The sequence below is a fragment of the Caretta caretta genome, chromosome 15, assembly GCF_965140235.1.
Source record: "Caretta caretta isolate rCarCar2 chromosome 15, rCarCar1.hap1, whole genome shotgun sequence".
NCBI lineage: Eukaryota > Metazoa > Chordata > Testudines > Cheloniidae > Caretta > Caretta caretta.
The window spans coordinates 33620666-33642024 of NC_134220.1; the positions used below are offsets into that span (position 1 = coordinate 33620666).

Sequence of the window (21359 nt, forward strand, 5' to 3'; positions counted from 1 at the left end):
AAAAAAACACCCAATCTTGATTTAAAGACTCCAAGGGATGATGAATCCATCACATTCCTTGGTAAGATGCTCCAATAGTTTATTACCATATGGATTTAAAACAAAATTGCTTCTTGCTTCCAGTTTGAATTTTTCTAATTTCAACTTCCAGTCAATGGGACTTGTTATGGATTTGTCTGGTATCTTTAAGTAGCCCTTAAACTCAGAAACTACAATCCATCGGTGATCTTCCTGAAAACACCATCCTGGCCACTATGGATGTAGAAGCCCTCTACACCAACATTCCACACAAAGATGGACTACAAGCCGTCAGGAACAGTATCCCCGATAATGTCACGGCAAACCTGGTGGCTGAACTTTGTGACTTTGTCCTCACCCATAACTATTTCACATTTGGGAACAATGTATACCTTCAAATCAGCGGCACTGCTATGGGTACCCGCATGGCCCCACAGTATGCCAACATTTTTATGGCTGACTTGGAACAACGCTTCCTCATTTCTCATCCCCTAATGCCCCTACTCTACTTGCGCTACATTGATGACATCTTCATCATCTGGACCCATGGAAAAGAAGCCCTTGAGGAATTCCACCATGATTTCAACAATTTCCATCCCACCATCAACCTCAGCCTAGTCCAGTCCACACAAGAGATCCACGTCCTGGACACTATGGTGCTCATAAGCGATGGTCACATAAACACCACCTTATACCGGAAACCTACTGACCGCTATTCCTACCTACATGCCTTCAGCTTTCATCCAGACCACACCACACAATCCATTGTCTACAGCCAAGCTCTACGTTACAACCACATTTGCTCCAACCCCTCAGACAGAGACAAACACCTACAAGATCTCTATCAAGCATTCTTACAACTACAGTACCCACCTGCTAAAGTGAAGAAACAGATTGACAGAGCCAGAAGAGTACCCAGAAGTCACCTACTACAGGACAGGCCCAACAAAGAAAATAACAGAACGCCACTAGCCGTCACCTTCAGCCCCCAACTAAAACCCCTCCAACGCATTATTAAGGATCTACAACCTATCCTGAAGGACGACCCATCTCTCTCACAGATCTAGGGAGACAGGCCAGTCCTTGCCTACAGACAGCCCCCCAACCTGAAGCAAATACTCACCAGCAACCACATACCACACAACAGAACCAATAACCCAGGAACCTATCCTTGCAACAAAGCTTGTTGCCAACTGTGCCCACATATCTATTCAGGGGACACCATCACAGGGCCTAATAACATCAGCCACACTATCAGAGGCTTGTTCACCTGCACATCCACCAATGTAATATATGCCATCATGTGCCAGCAATGCCCCTCTGCCATGTACATTGGTTAAACTGGACAGTCTCTACGTAAAAGAATAAATGGACACAAATCAGACGTCAAGAATTATAACATTCAAAAACCAGTCGGAGAACACTTCAATCTCTTTGGTCACTCGATTACAGACCTAAAAGTGGCAATTCTTCAAAAAAACAAAAACAAAAACCTTCAAAAACAGACTCCAATAAGAGACTACTGAATTGGAATTAATTTGCAAACTGGATACAATTAACTTAGGCTTGAATAGAGACTGGGAGTGGATGGGTCATTACACAAAGTAAAATTATTTCCCCTTGTTTATTCCCCTCTCCCCCCACTGTTCCTCAGACGTTCTTGTCAACTGCTAGAAATGGCCCACCTTGATTATCACTACAAAAGGTTTCTCTTCCCCTTCCCCAACCCCCCGCTCTCCTGCTGGTAATAGCTCACCTTAAGTGATCACTGTCGTTACAGTGTGTATAGTAACAGCCATTGTTTCATGTTCTCTATGGATATAAATCTCCCCACTGTATTTTCCACTGAATGCATCTGAAGAAGTGAGCTGTAGCTCACGAAAGCTTGTGCTCAAATAAATTGGTTAGTCTCTAAGGTGCCTCAAGTCCCCCTTTTCTTTTTGCGAATACAGACTAACACGGCTGCTACTCTGAAACCTTAAACTCAGTGTTACTTACTAGAGGATTATACACTATTCTCAAGTCTAGAGCATATGTGCTTTGTATTCTTTTTAAAATATTATATATATCAGGGGACAAATGCTTCATTTAACCAAGGCTATACACAGATAACTGAGGAAGAGCAGGGGCTCTGCAATGCCTTAGTGGGAGCCAAGGGAACAGACAGCTTTGTTCTGTTATATCGTTTGTAAAACATACAGTTGAGAGGGGCTGCCACGTCAAGACTAGTTGCTAAAAATGTAGGGTAACAAAAACAATTCAACAGTACAGGGCGTGAAGATGGAAGAAAAAGAGTGTAAGTGTCTGGAGGAAAGATGAGCTCTAAGGTGTAGAATAAAGTAGCAGCAGGGCATTAGATACAAATCTGTCCACTGTGGGTCCTATGACAGGAGCAGCTTCTTTAAGACTCATGTCTCAGAAAGGATCCTGGTAAGTGTGCTGGTATTTTCACATTGTATTTTTACGTCCATCTGTCTCAGGCATCCATATTCTTATTTTCTTAGTGGCAATAGTATGCAGCTTGATGCGGTACAAAGCCCAAAAACAAGACAATCACTATCAGAGAATATCGGGGTTGGAAGGGACCTCAGAAGTTCAAGCCCCTGCTCAAAGCAGGACCAATCCCCAGTTTTTGCCCCGATCCCTAAATGGCCCCTCAAGGATTGAACTCACAACCCTGGGTTTAGCAGGCCAGTGCTCAAACCACTGAGCTATCCCTCCTGAGATGCTAACAGAGATGCACAGGGAGATCCAGAGACAGGATAACACTTGTTCTGTTTTTAAATTCTGTTTGCATCTAGGAAGATGTGAGGTTTCCATAATAGCATTTATGTCGTGCTTGACGAGTTCAAAGTACATTGACTAGCTAATGTCTAATAGTCATCGTGTCCCTGTGGGGTAAGCAGGTATTATGGGATGGGTATAAATGGAAGCAAAGAGAGGAAATGATTTGCCCACAGCCACCAAGTGATTCCTCAGCAAAGGCATGATGAGAACGATGTACCACCTGCTTCCCAGCTCCCTGCTCAATCCTCCAGATCATGCTACCTTCCAACTGCAAGCCTGTTTAACAGATTTACGAGGAACTTGAATGGGGAGAAGGAACTAACTTGGCAAACTGCTTCAGATGGGCACTGCATGCATACAAACAGGAATGGGAGATAATTATCATTGGTGGAGTGCAGGGGATGTGTGGGGAAACATAAAACAAGGTCTGAGATGTAGGTTAAGCTAGTATTGTGAAGTACCGTGAAGGTGAGGACAAGGTTTTAAACTTGAGATACACCTTTTCTCTTGTCTTTCCTTCTAACCCTCTTTTGGCTCCATGATTATTTCCTGTCTTGATTTCAACAGTCTCTTTAAGGAAGAGCAAATGGAAGGAAGTGAGAAGGGGAAAGACAATGTTCAATTGACAGGTGAGAAAGCTAATTTGGGGATGGCAATCCAGGAGTGCATCAAGAGGAGAGAGTGTAAGATAAGGAATTTTATCTCAGCCATGTTAAGTGCCATACAGAAAGAAATATCAGAAAGAGGCTTACATGGGGCTGGACAGAGACACCTACTTATGGAGAAGTAGATGTGTGTGTTGTCAGTGTAGCGATATCAACCAGGTATAAGAGGTGAGGAGAACAGCAGAGACTACAGAACAACAGCCAATGTCAAAAGTCAGAGTTACTAGGCTTTCACTATTACATTAACATTCTCAGACTTTCACCGTGCATTTTTATAACATGGAAAGAGCAGCAGCAGCATGCAAATAAAGACACGTCTTATTCTTTTCCCTTTGGCCTCTCCACAGATTTGCTAACAGTGGATCAGCTCTGCATAAATGTTCCTTTTAGGACTGAGTCCTCCACAATCCCCCCAAAGAAATGTGGAGCTAAAGAAACCACTGTTATTTTCTGACACTTGTTACTGGTGTCTTTACTCAGGCAGAACTCCCACTGAAATCACTGGAAGTTTTGGCTGAGTTAGGACTGAGGAGGACTTCAGGACTTGGCCTGTTTTCCAGTTGGGTAAGATTTTAGAACTCCATAATTGTACATGGTTTGTGACTCATTTACAAGTCCATGATGGGGATTTCATGCTACAAAGAGCTTACAGACCAAATTGATACATGTGATAACTGAAACCGCTATAGTTAGAAGGCTACATGAAAGAATGGATTTGGAGGTGACAAGAAGTGGTTGGGCAAGAAATAAGGTTGCATGAAGCACAGGAATTATAACAAAGGAAAGTTGGCAAGCAGAGTGCGATAAAGGAGCAGTAAGATGAAGAGAGCAGAGAGCAGATGTGAAGGCAGGGAATGGGACTGTTTAGGACTTTGCAGAGGAGAACGAAGAGCCTGAATTCAGTGCACTAAAAATGAGAAGGGGGTGATATCATCAGAAGTGCAGTGGAGTTTTGGTTAGATTGGCAGGGAGATTAGAGGTTTTTAGAGATGTTGCAAAGAAATTCGTTAGGAGCATTTGCAAGAAGGGGCATAGGGCTTGGTGGAAGAGGAGTTGAATACAACTCAAAACTTACGAGGTTGAACCGCCCTTTCCACTCCCAAAAATAGGACTTTCTAGAAGCTATTGCTCCCCTCTGAACTTCATCTCTGAATGTCTTCACAATGGCTATTGTCAAAGTCAGATTCAGGACTCACATAATTTGTCAGACCACTCTGTTTATTAGCAAAGCGCTTTGCCAATGCACCCAGATATGTGAGCCCCTCTCTGAGGCTCATGCTAACTTATTTATACAATTAAGCCAAAGCCAATTTAACATAAGAGACAAAAGGAAGCAGAAACTGACAAATATACATACATATCTTATTTGCATACTAATGTTTACCAATCTCCTAGCTCAGTAGGAGCTCTAAGTTAATTAGTTTGAGGACCCATTGTCTCACACTCCTTAATGTTTCTCCTCCTGACAACTATATTTCAACAAACCCTTCAAGCAGCATTTCTTTAATGAATTATAATTTCAATATAATTCATTCTACTTTCACAATCCCTCCTTTTGGTCAAGCTACGCAATGACCAACAATTACTGGATTCTGCATATCAATCGTTCTTTATCTCTTTACACCGGCTGCCAACTAGACATGGAGCCATTGATCACTACCCGTTGAGCCCGACAATCTAGCCAACTTTCTACCCACCTTACAGTGCATTCATCCAGCCCATACTTCTTTAACTTGCTGACAAGAATACTGTGGGAGACTGTATTGGATATTAGGAAAAACTGTTTCACTAGGAGGGTGGTGAAACACTGGAATGCGTTACCTAGGGAGGTGGTAGAATCTCCTTCCTTAGAAGTTTTTAAGGTCAGGCTTGACAAAGCCCTGGCTGGGATGATTTAATTGGGGATTGGTCCTGCTTTTGAGCAGGGGGTTGGACTAGATGACCTCCTTAGGTCCCTTCCAACCCTGATATTCTATGATTCTTTGTTCATCAGTGATATTTAAAATCGTCAAATTAGCACTCTGGTTTGGGGCAGCTATCTGTGTAGCATGCCTGACACAATTTTGGATACAACAGGAAAGTAACTGAAAACATATAAAAATTATTAGGATTCCAAACAGGAGAGTTAGGGCTCCCTGAAACAACCAGTTTCCTATGCCAGAGAAATTGAAAAGGTTACTTAGCCACTTCCATAAAGAGCTTGGCTCTTCGTGGGGAAGATATGCGATTTGTTCTAAGTGGCTAGCACGATCTGTAACCTCATTGGTGTTGTCTGGTATATACACACAACAGTCTTTTCCAATGAGAGCACAAGTCCCTCCTTTTGCCGCCAGCACTATGTCCAGTGCCTGACGGTTTTGGAGGGCCATCTGTCAGATTGCCCCTGTTTCTTTGGCCAGGGCTCTTAAACTTTCTCCAGTTTCATTTGCCATTATTTCAACTACTGCTTGTAACCTTAGGAGCCTTTTTGCATGGTGTATTACTCCCCCTAATGGTATGAAGGAACCGCCAATGGCCTCTTCCCAGGTTAAGGGGCTTATGTTATTTACATACCATTGAGCATCTGTTAAGTCCCTTCTTTTTCGCCTGAAATTGCGGAGGCGTTCTCGAGGGAAGGTTCCTAGCACTCGGAATTGTGGGAAGAGTCGGGCGGGATAACAGATTCCTGACCAATTAGCTGTTACTGCGGTATAAGCTCTGGTCCCACACACCCAGTGATGGCCTATTAAGGCCAGGAAGGGTCGGTTGCACCCATTTGTCATATAGGTGTTTGCAAAGGAGGAGGAGTATCCCCCAAAGGGTACAGGAGTGGTGTTATTTGCATGACTATAGGGGGAACATGAGATTGATTTCTCTGTTTGAATTCATATCTCCATACCCGGCCCGCCACTTTTTAGTTTTGTTTAAATAATCCCATACACCATTGGCCACTATATGCTGAAGGCAACGGCTTTTCCCCAGATCCAGCTCTGTCCCATTACACACCCAACACCAATGACCTTTTCCCTCCACCACACGTATCCATTTAGGTGCATTTATTCCCACCGCTTCCCAAGTGTCATTGCTGTTCCGTATTTGTTAAACGGACGAGGCCTTCCAGTGAGGTCTGGGGACTTGAGCGGGATAGCCAGGACAGGAACACCAGTTTGAGAGTGGGCTGGGATGTGGCTGCAGACCCAGCAATTAGAAATATTAAGGATCTGAGCTATCCACACCTGCTGCCGGATAAAAGAATTGTCATCGTGGTCTCCCCAGACCGTAAGATACCAGCAGCCGAGGAACAGTGTCTGCTTCTGGCAACCCTTACGAGAGCGTAGATTGTAAGGTATTGCAGACTGTTCCTCTACGTATTCTTCTGGAGTCAAAATTGACTCTGCGTTGTCCTGAGGTGATGATTGGTTCTCTGGAGATGGTGCCTTCTTACACTGTGAAGCATGTATCCATGCTGCGATGCCAGATAGTTTAACAGCCGTCTGTGTAGTAAGCAGTACCTGATGAGGACCCCTTCCACCGGGGCTCCAAGGCGTGCTTTCGATGATGGCGCCATACGTAGACCCAATCACCTGGCTCGAGGTTGTGGCAAGTGTCGGAAGTGGGTTCCGTGGGCCAGGCGGCTCGAACCTGTGAATGGAAGTGACTTACAGCTTGCATTAGTCCCTTGCAATACTGAAGGAGCGCACTGTGAGTCAAGTTCAAATCTGGAACAGGAGTAATGGTAGTCATAGCTCGCATAGGGCGTCCCATAACAATTTCAAAGGGACTTAATTTATGCCTTTGGGATGGAGTGGATCTCATGTCCATAAGGGCTAATGGTAAGGCTACTGGCCAGCTTAATCCTGTAGAGTCACAAATGTTAGCAAGCTTATTCTTAAGTACACCATTTCGTCTTTCAACTGCACCTGCATTCTGTGGGTGGTAGGGACAGTGCAACAGGTGTTTGATATGCAATATACGGTCCAGGTGTTGAACAAGTTGTCCAGTAAAATGTGTACCCCGATCACTGGACAGAGTAGCAGGAATTCCCTTGGCAGGCATAATATGATTTAACAAACATTTGGCAACAGATAGCGAGTCAGCCTTGCAACAAGGAAGGGCTTCAATCCAACCAGAGAATAAACATACCATAACCAATATAAATTCATATTGTTGACACTTAGGCATTTGTACAAAGTCAAGTTGCCAATGCAAGAACGGTGCTTGAGGCAGGCCCCGGAACCCCTGGGCCACTTTTACAGGTTTACCAATATTATGGCTTTGGCAAATGGTACAGGCTGCACAGTGGTGGGCTGCAAAAGAGCTAAAATGGAGGGGCCCACCATCCTGTCTTAGGTACAGCAGAGACCATCCCCTCCTTTCCGACATGCGAAACACTGTGTAGCAGGGTGGCCAGAAACGGGTAGAGTGAAAAGGGGGCTACAAAGGCGCCAGTAGGCGAGTGCCAAAAAGAATCGGGATGTAGAGAGCAACCTTGGGCAACCCAGGATTCTTTCTCGGTTTCTGGGGCAGAGTCTTGGAGCAGGGCGAGGTCAGTGAGGGACCAGGAGGGTAAGAGGAGAGCGGAGAACAAGGGAATCAGACATTTCGACTAGGCGCGCTGCGGCAGCCACAGCACTCAGGCAGGGGGGTAAGCCTTGGGCAACAGGGTCTAAATTGGCAGAGAAATAAGCCACTGGGCGGTTCTTTTCTCCGTGCATCTGAGTGAGAACTCCAAGTGCACGCCCAGATTGTTCGTGGCAGAAAAGGGTAAAAGGCTTAGAATAGTCAGGCAGCCCTAAGGCAGGGGCAGAAGCCAAACCCTGTTTGAGGGAAACAAAGGCAGAAGTGGCCTCAGGGGGCCACGGCATGCAGTCAGGCACAGAGAATCGAGTGAGTTCCCGGAGAGGTTTTGCAAGGGAGGCATATTGGGGAATCCATTGTCTTCAAAATCCAGCCATGCCTAAAAACTTCCAGACCTGGCATGGGGAGCAGGGTCGGGGAAAGCTAAGGATAGCTTGGACGCGGGTGGGAGAAAGTGCACAGGAACCCTGGGAGAGGAGAAAGCCAAGGTATGTGACAGAAGTTTGACAGAGTTGTAGTTTAGAGCGAGAAGCTTTGTGACCCTTATTTGCTAGGGTAGTAACGATAAAGAATCAGTTTCAGAGGCAGACAATGAAGGGGAACAGAGGAGTAGATCATCTACATACTGGACTAGTGTGGACCTGGATGGGAAAACAAGGTCAGCAAGGTCTCGGGCTAATGCTTGGGAAAAATATGACAGGCTTTCAGTATACCCCTGGGGCAGTGTGGTCCATGTGTACTGTTGCCCCTTGTAAGAAAAGGCAAACAGGAACTGGGAGTTAGGGTGAACCAGGACAGAAAAGAAAGCAGAGCACAAATCAACAACAGTAAAATGAGTTGCATCTGGTGGGATAGAAGCCAGAATCTTTGAGAGGGGCAAGTTTTGATTCTGTCCACCTATGATTTGCCTCTTCCCACCACTGTATGAAACAATCAACCTCTCCTTTTGCCAATTTAGGTTTAGGTTGGCCGAGTTTGTCTTTTAAGACGTCTACTCGGTCTTTGTCCCAAGATCCTAACAGTGGCCGCTGAATTTTGGGATTCTCCTAAGTTAGCCTAGACCATTTTTCCAGAAATTTACAGGAGTCCGGACTCTTCCTAAAATACATAAAATGAGGCAGTGTTCCTTTAGGGAACTGTCCCGACTTAGACGTCTGGTTACCCATACAGGAGGACTTTACACAGCAATCACACAAGAAGGAAAGTCGGGTTCGTCAGAGCGATGCCCGGTGCAACACACAAAAGGAGCCCACAGGCTACTGCCTCAATCGCCCTTGCTTTCACACCAAGGGTTTTACCCAAGGCGCGGTGCGGCTGTGATTGTGCAGATTTCACTCACTCAGACCGTGGGGACAGGAACCCTTTGGTCAGCCGATCCCCGGACGGAGACGGCACCCAGACTCAAACACACCACAGGGAGGACGGATAGACACAGAGACAAGACAGTCCTCAGTCCAGACAAAACACAGAAATAATTACCTGACCAGATTCCTGATGTCAGATCCTGGGATCTCTACCAGAACAGAATGGGACCCAACAGGTTCGATGGCGTAGACTTCACTGTGGTCATGCACCCTTCCGTTCTGGCGGAGGACCGCTTGGGCCAAATGCCCAGGTGCCAGCTTGCCACAGCCGTCCTAAGAACAGTCAGGAGTCACACGGCCCCAGTGAAGACGGTTGCCATCTTGGTGGGACCTCCAAATTGTCAAAGTCAGATTCAGGACTCACATAATTTGTCAGACCACTCTGTTTATTAGCAAAGCGCTTTCCCACTGCACCCAGATATGTGAGCCCCTCTCTGAGGCTCATGCTAACTTATTTATACAATTAAGCCAAAGCCAATTTAACGTAAGAGACAAAAGGAAGCAGAAACTGACAAATATACATACATATCTTATTTGCATACTAATGTTTACCAATCTCCTAGCTCAGTAGGAGCTCTAAGTTAATTAGTTTGAGGACCCATTGTCTCACACTCCTTAATGTTTCTCTTCCTGACAACTATATTTCAACAAACCCTTCAAGTAGCATTTCTTTAATGAATTATAATTTCAATATAATTCATTCTACTTTCACACTATGCAGATATACTTAAGGGTATCTGCATTTGTAGCATGTGACAATTTTGTGTTTTGTTTAGTTCAGAGGTCTAATTCCAAGTGGGATAGGTGTCCATTTCACAAATTAAGAAAAATTAGCGCTAAGATGTCCCCTTTGTCAGCAGAGAGCATGGACTGAACTTCCCTTTTTATCCTATAGGATGGTCCCTCTAGCTCAGGGCTGAGGCGCGTTTGTGAGCGGTGAGCTGTGCTAAGTTACCAGCATGAGATTCACACTGAGACATTTAATGAAAGTAAAAAGAATGTGTGTGCATGTTCTGGTGCGTCAGCCAGTGTCTGGACATGGGTACACAGGTTTTCTGGTGAATAGGTCTGTATCTGGAAGTTTGATTCCCAACAAATCTTTAAAAATACTCCAGAGATTTTCTAGCTTCCCAGCCCTGGATAGCTTGAGGAGAGTGCCAAAAAGCTTGGAGAGAACTGACCTTAGTGTCCAGGCATCTGAACAGGGAGACATGCTTGGCTGATGGGACAGATAGTTATCTTTCTTTTCTTACTGTTTTTGGGGAAGACAAGTTGGTTCCTCAGAGCTCCAAAGACATAGACTCTTAAGCCCATGAACAGTGTTGAAACAACCAAAAGCTCCTTTGGGCTTACTCTAAGAGACTAATGAGCCAGCCCGGCTGTTTATGGGCTGTGGTTAACCTCTTGCAAGTTAGGATTTCCTGTCACCAGCAACGGACGGTGACCGCCAGCACCACAGTGTTAATGATGAGGTAGGGGCTGATTGAATCACTGGACTCCAGACAGCAGCCTTCACTGGCAGAGAATCAAGTGGCTAAGGGGGAAAACACTGATGTCTACAAGAGAAATAACACAAACTCCAAACCTATAATTCCCAAGTTTAAAAAAAGAAAGGGAGAAAGAAAGTGGGGAGAATTTCAAACCAAACCAAGCTTTTATCTCTGCATTCGGAACATAAAACTGTTCCTCAGCAATACCGGCTGCAAAAACCAGGCCAGTTAAAACAGTATATAGGCAGCTTGCCTCCAAGTAACCAGAAATTGTTGGCTCAGAGGAGCCTGCTCTGAGGAGCCAACCTGCTGGGAGACGTTATCCAAGCAACAGCCTGAATGTAATTCCTCCCGCTGTGGAATGGCTCTTTGGCAAATGAAGACCCTAATTAGAGAAGGAAGGGTTTCTATTTTGTTTTTCTTTAATCCTTACCCTGAGGCCTTTGCAATACAGCCATGTCTCTGCTTGTGTGGAAAGAAGTTTCCAGTTTCCCTTTGTAACAAGAACCCTTTTTCTGGGGAAAAAAGCAACAAACTAACAACATGGGCCCACCACAGTTTGGGTCCCTGAAACTAACCTAATCCAAAACAAAGCACCATTATGTTTTGAAAAGGTGATCATGTCACTTTCATTAGTCACTAATGCAAAGTTGCTGACCAAATCAGAGTACTTCCTTGAGCCAGTGTGGGCAGTGCATCTTTATCCTTAGCATGCCCACGGAACTTGTCAGCCAAACACGTGCTGCCTGGTAGATAGTTTGCCAAATCCAAAAGAAAAATGGGAGAGAACAAAGCATAAGTTAGAAGCAAACTGAGTCTGAATTCTGGCACTGCTCGTGTACCCCATGGAAATTATCAGTCTTTTCTTCCTATGAAGAAATCCATCTCATCTGACATATATTCTCATCCTCCTGGATCGCTCTGCTGCATTTAGTGCTGTCGACCATGAGATACTGCTGTCCTCTGCTGTCCCAGAGTACCAAGAGAATGCACTAAAATAGATAAACCCAAAGATTAATCTTGGAGAAATTACACTTCTACATTCAGCCATTAGAACTGGTGAAATGAGAGGGGCTCGAGTGCCAGCAATATGCAGACGACGTACCGTTCTCTCTGTCCTTCATCTGCTATGACCATACCAATACCACAAAGATGACCCAGTGCTTGAACAGGATAAGCTCATGAATGAAGATCAGCTGATTGAACCTAAATCCAAGTAAGGTGGAGCTGTGGTGGTACTCAGAGAAGCACTCTGAGGAGTTTGCAGCAATGGATGAGCCTCCTTGTGTTGAAGGTACACATCCAAAATTAGTCAAATCAGTCCGCAGTTTCTTGTGTTCCTCACTGATGCTAGCTCTGCCATACTCATGGCTGCTGCTTTTGCTTCCTCCCCCCAGAACCCTTAGACTAAGAGACTCCATCCCATCCTGTGAGGTATTGACCTGGCCTCAGTTGAACATGATTGATTAACTTCCAGCTTGACTACAGTACTGTTGGTCATACTGGTCATGAACCCATCAGCCCTTGGGATACTTCAGCTAGTACAGAATGCAGCAGCATGCCTTCTCAACAACCTGGGCTACCATGAACATGTCAGACCTGTCCTCTGCTCTCTGCACTGGTTTCCCATAGAATATTGAGTCCAGTTAAAGCTCTCTCTCTTTTATATTTAAGTCCCCTGGGCCCATTATATCTAAAAGATCACCTAAAGCTCTGGGATGGGGACCCATGGCTCACGACTGTGCTTCTGGGACTCTGTGGAACTCTCTATCACAAAAGGGTAAAGCTCATCTATTCAGGAGACAGTTTTTTTCTAAGGGGACCGGTCTCAGTCTGTGGAATGAATTCTGTCTCAGGAATTAAGGACCATAATAAACTTTACCACCGTCCAGTTCCAGTGGAAAGCATACTTCCTTTTCTCTTGCTTTTCTCTACAAGAAAAACACAGATCAGCTTGTATATATTAAAGAAACAAAAACCCTACAAAACACTGCACTGCACATACCAAATTCCCCCGTGTGCAAGAATGAGCCACATAAGACAGATGTTAATCATATAGCTGCAGGTACTTGTACTTAAAAACAGGACTGCAATACTGCTGCTAAGTCAGTGCGTGTATACAGAGTGGTGACACGCCTTCACCATAGCATCATAGAAATCATGTAGGGCTGGAAGGGACCTCAAGAGGTCATCTAATGTAGCTGCCTGGGCTGAGGCAGAACCAAGAATACCTAGATCATCTCTGACAAGTGTTTATCTAATTTGTTCTTAAAAACCTTCAGTGCCAGGGATTCTACAACCTTCGTATCCCAGACAAAGGTGATCCAGTTGATATAGTGTACTTGGACTTTCAGAAAGCCTTTGATAAGGTCCGTCACCAAAGGCTCTTAAGGAAGCTATGTGGTCATGTGATAAGAGGGAAGCTCCACTCTTGGATCAGTAAAGGAAACAAAGGGTAGGAATAAAGGATCAGTTTTCATAATGGAGAGAGGTAAACAACAGAGTCTGGAGCGCATATGCACTGGAGTGTCTTGTTTTGGTAGGGTTTTTTGAAATATGCATATTTCTATGTATTTGTTAGAGATGGCAAGGTCAAGGAAATGCATCTTTCGCTTGCAGCAGAAGGTGGTGAGCTTTGTGGTGACCCTTAATTCCTTGGGGAATTCATACCACAGTCTCCAACTGGCCCCTCAGAAATTTCTCTTACACAAGTGAACTTTACTTATTGTAGAGAGTTCTTCTGTGCCAGATAAGTGTAGTTTTTACCATGGACTTCATCCTGAATCTTTAGGGGGTCTTTTAGGTATCCCAGGAATGGGGCACAGAGACCATAAAGATATAGGGCTAGACCGTAAACTTAACTTAAAATATAGTGTAGGGAGAAGATGATTTGTTTGCTTGCAGTAGCCTGTGTAGTTGAAGAGGTGCACTGCAGCGTTCTGTACTAGTTGAAGTTCCTAAGGGCTGAAGGCTTTAGGCCAAGTTATTCACATTGCTGTAGTCCAGCTAAGAAGTGATGATGGTGTGAATAACTGAGGCCAGGTCATTGTCTGCCAGGATAGGACAAGGTCTCCTAGCTGGCCAGAGATGACAGGAAACATTACGTATGGCTTCTGCTACATGAGAGCTTGCCATCATCAAGGAATCCATGAGTACTCCTAAACTACAGACTGAATTGACTAATTGTGGTTGTGAACCTTCCACCAAAGGAGACTGCACCGTCACAGCAAACTCTTCAAAATGCTTTCTTGTGCCCAACTGTATCACCTCTGTCTTGCTCAGGTTCAGCTTCAACCAGCTATTCTTCATCCATGAGCCCATCTCATCCAAGCACTGGGCTGTCCTGCTGGTAGTGGTGTGGTTGTGTGCGATAAAGGGTAGGTAGAGCTGTGCTTCCCTGCATATTGCTGATGCTTAAGTCGTGTTGTCTGACCAGTTTGCCTAGGGGCTTCTTCTAAATGTTGGAAAGGACTGGAGAGAGAATTGATCCTTGTGGAGCCCCACAAGTGCGAGATCTAGTAGTGGAGGTGCTGTGTCCCGTTAATGCTCATTGGGTGAGTCCATCTAGGAAAGACTCGCATCATTTTAGCACCTTGGACCCCTGTCCCCCTTCTCAGGCAAGATACTGTATTTCATGGTAAGCAGTATTGATGGCTGCACAGAAGTCCAGGAGGACGAGAATGGGTGTCTGCCTGCTGTCCACTGAGAGCAGGATATCATCCATCAGTGCCACTGAAGTGGTTTCAGTTCTATGCTGTGGGCTGAATTCAGATTGTGCTGGTCTTAGAATGTTGCCCTCAATTTAAATGAGCTTGCAGTTGGCCTTTGGCTACTTTCTTTGAGTGTGCTCAGGAAGGGGGAGAGGTTAACACCAGGTGATAGATGGCTAGAACAGATGTATCCAAGGTGGGTTTCATATGTGTTTTGAAGGAAGAAGAGAGAGTTTTTTCTTTGAAAGAGGTGCTGGCTGTTTCAGTCAGGAGTGGCACCAGTTGCTTATGACTCTTTCACAGGCTAGGAATGGCATAGGTCAAATTTACAAGTTTTGGACCAAGACTCCCTCTGGTTGTCCAGAACTACTTCATGTGTGAATGTATTGATCTCTGGGAATGCAGGTGGGCTGTTGGTTGGTGGATGCGCAGAAGGTGCATCCATGCTGTTGGAGAAGGCTTCCAGAATGTATATACAAAGTAGGATGATAGTTCTTCACAGTAGTTGGTGCTCAATGATGATGCAAGTTGTTGACATACAGGATTGATGAAGCACTTTACCACTCTGGATAGCTCCTGAGGGTCAGTTTTGGTAGGTTCATTGAAGGCTGATGATACAGGCTTTAAGGAATTCATTAGGTTTTGTATTTGTCTGTATCAGCCTTTCTTATCCACCATCAGTACTTGAGGTTCCACTCCTTTCCCATCAGCCAGTACAGGGCATCAGAAACCTAAGGCACTGTGTGGGCAATAAGAAGGAAGGAGCCATTTGGGAGGCAGTGTGTTGATGATCAAGACTCATTCATAATGACAATGATTCACCAGGTTCTTGACTCATCATTCAGTGGATGGAGTGCTGTTGACCTCTAGCAAGTTTCAGAATGTATTAGGAGTCACGGAGTCTTCATGGTTGAATCAAGATCATTGGTCTGTCTTGTTTGGGAGCTGGAAGGTCTCACAATTGACTGTGTTGTGATGTCACTGATCTTGACTTATAGACTGAAGATCAGGTCCAGAGTGTGACCAGCTGCATGGGTATATTATACAACTTTCAGACAAAGAGGGTATGGACAAACTAACCACACTGAAAACCCATGGGCAGGGCTCGGCCTTAGTATAATGGAGCCCTAAGAAAGAAGGGATCTAGTGCCCTCCACAACTATAGAAAACACTGAAGGGGGAGCACTGGCTTTATCATATTGCCCTATGCCTCTGACATAGTTAGAAGGTACCTAAACTCTTCCTCTGTTCACAGTTTAGATACTGTGGGAACATGTGCTATAGAAGACTGAAATTAGATTAGGTTAACTCAGAAAACCTTCCTCCCAGCCATATCTTTATGTCCATATCTTTTCTTTCTTCCTCTCTGCACCAGAGCATGTTCACCAGAGCACGTGTACGCATACGCTCCTTTTACTTGTCCTGGTGCCAGTTTGCCGTTTGTAGTTCATTCTGAAAGAAAATAATCCCTTCAGTTCCAAGATAAGAATGAAATAGACTCCTTCGAGTTGGCTGCTGCTATACGTCAGAGCAGGTGATTTTGGAGAATATACTAGATGCTATAGCACTTGTGTGGATTTGATTATTGCAACTTTTATCTAAGAATGAAGTGTCACACCCTGCAAAAACTCCAAATGATAAAAAAAAATGCAGCAGCCCTTCTGTTTAGTAGCCTGGGTCACCATGAACCCATCACCCCTGTGCGCTACTTGCTGTACGGGCTCCTCACTAAGTAGAATCTAGTTCCAGGACCTTCTCCTGATATTCAGACTCCGCCATGGGATTGACTTTACCTTCCTGAGATCATGTCTCCCTTTGTGACTCTGATCCCTCACAACAACTGTATCATATTGGAACAACAAAACTAGCAACCAACAGGGAAAGGTTTGTGAGCTTAGGAGCTAGACCCTATGCCTATGGAACCCATTGCCATGAGAGAGAAGTGACCATGGGTGTCTCCATATTCAGAACTAAATACATGTAAAACTGTTTCTTCACTTTCACTTTACTTTATTAAGTTTTTCTTTCTTTCCCTCAACTGTAAACCAAGTAAGCTATTTCTTCTATAGGCTGGGAAGGAAAAGAGAGAGAGATGGTTTCTTCAGATTTTGGGTATTTGGGAGGCACTTAGTTTTGTAGTCCTTATTAGTATACACCATAGTAAACATGATTACATATCTAGACAGAACTACAAACAAACATCCTTTTTAGACTACTTATGTCTTAAGTGCCTCTGTTTCAAGATTGGTTTTGGAGATTGTGAATCTGATAAATGGTCCATGATTTCATATTTTTTTATAGAAAACTGCTGTGCACTCTGCATTTACCCAGTACTGGCTATCATCACCCCATATGCAATATCTATAGCATATGTATAGAAGATGAATCTTTAGTGCTCAGGATAGCAGAGCTGAGTGTTCAGGTCAGCAGGTTAATTTGTAACTTCAGCCTTTAGCAGTTTAGATATCATCCCTTTCCATTCCCCACTTTCAGATGAAAAACTGACTTGTGGTCTGGCTTTCAAATCCTGCCAGAGAATTGTTGGATAGAGAAATCTCGGTGATACGGAGACTGATTTCAACACAGGATTAGTACGTATGACTATATTGTCCAAATATCTCACACATTCTTGTACCCTTGGTAGCTTTGAGGGACCAAGAAAAGCTTTCAGGGTTTATCCACCCTAATGATGTAGTATATTTGACATAACATTGTGGGTTTCATGCAGGATTCTCAGGTAAACAGTATGCCGCAGGTTACTATACTGGAATGTCTTGGCCTGTGGCTGACACACCACCCTTTTTGCAGGTTTAACTGTAAATCTGTTGGAATTGGGAGCGGGATTTTTTCTATTAATTAAACAAATCTTTGTGCAGTTTTTTCCCTAATAGTAGCAGCTGCTAATGTTATTTATTATGGATAATGAAAGGGATGTAGAGTTAATAAATTTTTGCCTACTTAAACAGTTAGCTTGCAGGATGTATTTTAAAGGTTTTGCTTTGCTTTAAACCAAAAGCAGTATCAAACAATCCAGTCATGCCTTTTTAAACAAATAAATGGATTTTGCTGGGCTGCTTCTGTTTTTTTCCAAATAGGAGGTGCCTATTACATGTACCAACCATCAAGTTAATGGAAAGGTGCTGGTAACTGTCTCAGAGAAGAGCATTTTTCTTTCTTTTCCCAGATGTAGATACAGCACTCTATAACTCGCTGGTGCCAAGCTGTAGAATAAAAACAAAAGACTAATTTGTGGAAAATGGTTTAAAGTCATCATGTGCACCCTAGGTCCTAAAGGGAACATATTACTTGGAAATAAGAGAGACTCCTGTTCCAAGCAAAAGTCAGAAGCATGGATCTGTCTTTCTTCTTCTGTTCCGGTGCATTCTCACTTGTGGGATATGGTAACTTTTGGTGTTAATCATGGAACCTCTGCCAAACCAAACCTCTATCATTGGAGCTGCCCCATATGATGTTTATGGCCAACATCTGAGTGTATAATCGGTATGCTTCCCCTGCTCACCTCCGTTTCTCTTCTTTCACTGTGAAAAGTTTAAGGACTCTCACTACCACTCTACTTAGCAGATCTTCATACTGTACTTAACTAAAAGTTTAATCTAGTTTTGTTTTCCAACCCCTTCTTCTGAAGACAGAAGAGAGCTCTTTCCCATTCACAGTTTCAGGGTGCTGAGGCCACACAGGTGGCATGGCCAGCCTAGTCTAAGAAGGCCTGTAAGTGATGTGGGATCTTCTTTTCCATCTTTGCAGAACTGGACACTTGTGTGGTGGTTCATGTGTTTGGGCAAGGCCCAAATCTATCTGACTGGATTTTCATGCCAAAGCCTGCCAGTATTAGCCACTTAAATTTTACTTTGCCAGGGAGGCAGTAAAACCTCCAGCCTCAGCATCAGTCAACCAAGCTGATAACATAGGCTCTTGGAATAGTGTGCATTAGATCTTGCCTGTCATTCAGATGCCAGATTTAGGTAAGCAGTGCTTCGGTCCGTAACTGAAGAACTACTTTGCTCACCATCCTCTATTGATGGTACTTGCTACTCTCTCACCAGAGGGAAGGCACAAAGAAGAAAGAGAAAGTCTGCATGGATCCCACTCTAGGCACGCATGCATATGAGATTGGATTCTTTTGGTCAACAGTGTTCACTGGAGCAAGACACATGCTCCCTGCATATTCTCAAGCCCTTCACTCAAGGGTGTAAAGGGTGGAGCAGCCACATCCATCACTCACTGCCTTCTTACCACTTGTGGCAGCAAGACAGAATTTCCTTGGCTACCCTATAGCTATAGCTTTTTCGTTCTCCCTGTTAGTGCTAGCTCCTATAGTTATTTAATACCCTGACTTTAAAACAAAGGAAACATTTTTGTTCCCTTTTACCTCAGTACCATGGCACTGTCCCTATGGCGCAAGCTAAGCACCTACATGGTTTAAAACCTGTCCAGCTATGTGAGGTAGCTATGTCCTTAAATGATAGGTATGTTAAATGTTCAGGGGGGGGGGAGGTTGGTTTTATTTTGCCTTGGAGAGCAGTATGTGCTTGAAAAATGCTTAATTTGTAGATCCTTTTCAAAGAGCGCCCCGAAGTGGTGCTCATCTGAAATTATTTTTGCTAGAAGAAAGGAGGATGGCATCCTATACTGGACTTCAGATGGCTGAACAGGTTCATTAATCAGTTTTGGTTCAGAACAGTCCCCTTGTTTCTATAATCCCCTCCCTAGATCTTGTAAATTAGTTTGTGACTCTTGACTAGCAAGATGTGAACTTTCACAATTCCACCCTTGCATCTCACAGGAAATACCTGCATTTCATAATGAAGGACATACATTACAAATTCAGAGGGCTGTTCTTTAGCCTTTTGATAGCAAGAAAGATGTTCACCAAATGTGACTCATTTGTGGCTCACCTGTGGAGACAAAACTTGCACAATGTATCCTCCTTACCTGTGGTGACTTCCCTCATTCTAGCCAACCAGATCATGGAGGCAGTTCAGCTGGTCCTCCAAATTTCTCAGTAGGATTCAAGATAAATTGAGACAAATCAGTCCTCAGTCAATAGAGTTTATTGAGACACTTCTCATTTAGAAGCTAGCAAGGGTTTATCTCCCTCAAGGCAGGTTCAGCACCATGAGTTATCTTATATCAGATTTTCAGACTCAACCAAGGACAGAGAGAGCCTCTGTCTTCTGGGTCATGTGGCCTCTTGCGCTTATGTGATGCCACGTCAGGTTGCATCTCATCCACTTCAGGGATGCCTGAAGTCAGTCTCTATCAGCCAAACAGACACAGCAAAATTAGGAAGTAGTTGTTCCCCAAAAATGCCATGTCAACCCTACTCTGGTTGGCCAAGTGTCAGCCAGGGTGTGATGACCATGTCTCCAGTTCCAACAAACATTCTTGTGACAGACTCCTCCAAACAGGATTGGGGGCACGTTTGGCTCATCTGCTGACAGGGTCTGAAGTCCTTCTGGCAGGATTTCAACTAGAACTCAGAGCCATTCTTCTATCTTGTAGGTCCTCTCGACCACTAATTCATGGCACAACCACCCATATTTTAACAGAAAAATACTATAGTGATGCCCCTTCTCGTCTGTGTACTTAGCACAAGATCATCTCGTCTGGGTCAAGAGACCATTCTCCTATGGTAATGGAGTGTACAGCATTGCATCATTCTGGTAGCCATGCACTTGCCTGAGACTCAAAATAACTTAGCAGATCCACCCATCAAAAAATGCTCTTCTCTCCATGAAAGATCTCTCATGGGTTCAGTTCTTTAGAAATTTTTCAGAAGTGGATGCTCCCATCATGGACCTATTCACAACCAATCTCAACAACAAAAGTCATACTTTGTTCCAGGAGAGGAATGAGCCCAGGCTCCCTCCGAGGCATTTCTCATTCAGTGGCACACTAACATGCAAGTCCAGCGAAGGGCAACAAAAATGATTAGGGGTCTGGAACACATGACTTATGAGGAGAGGCTGAGGGAACTGGGATTGTTTAGTCTGCAGAAGAGAAGAATGAGGGGGGATTTGATAGCTACTTTCAACTACCTGAGAGATGGTTCCAGAGAGGATGGTTCTAGACTATTCTCAGTGGTAGAAGAGGACAGGACAAGGAGTAATGGTCTCAAGTTGCAGTGGGGGAGGTTTAGGTTGGATATTAGGAAAAACTTTTTCACTAGGAGGGTGGTGAAACACTGGAATGCGTTGCCTAGGGAGGTGGTGGAATCTCCTTCCTTAGAAATTTTTAAGGTCAGGCTTGACAAAGCCCTGGCTGGGATGATTTATTTGGGGATTGGTCCTGCTTTTGAGCAGGGGGTTGGACTAGATGACCTCCTGAGGTCCCTTCCAACCCTGATATTCTATGATTCTATGCTCTGTGCATTTCCGCTGATCCCTCTAATCACCAGAGTTCTGTGAAAGATAAAACCGAACACGTCCCAGGTCAGCTTAATAGCTCTGGAATGGGTATGCCAATTTTGGTACATGGAACTGAAGGTACCTATCAATTCAACCCCCATTCAAGCTACCAGTCATTTCAGACATATCACAGAACCAAGATCTGATTCTATATCCAGACCTGTTGTCTCTGTACCTGATGGCGTGGATGTTAGTTGGCTGAGTTTGTGCTGTGGGTAGTGTCCTCAAGGGAATAGAGCATCACACTCTTCTCTGAATTGTCTTCTGAACCAGATATGCTGCAATAGCATCAAAGATAAGTGTATTAAACTGCTATTCCACCTATCTTCATGTTGGCATA

At 44.3% G+C, this 21359-nt stretch overlaps 1 protein-coding gene across 3 annotated transcripts in view; it reads left to right on the forward strand.

Annotated features, from left to right (window-relative positions):
* The window catches only part of ZNRF3 (zinc and ring finger 3), a 205146-nt gene that overhangs the window by 147715 nt on the left and 36072 nt on the right, over nucleotides 1-21359 (forward strand). The window contains exon 3 of one of the 3 annotated variants that reach the window (XM_075120135.1): nucleotides 3951-4034. The exons of the other annotated variants lie outside the window; for them this stretch is intronic. Within the exon in view, the coding sequence (XP_074976236.1) occupies nucleotides 3951-4034 (84 nt within the window). The remainder of the gene's footprint in view (nucleotides 1-3950; nucleotides 4035-21359) is intronic. 3 annotated transcript variants of the gene reach the window in all.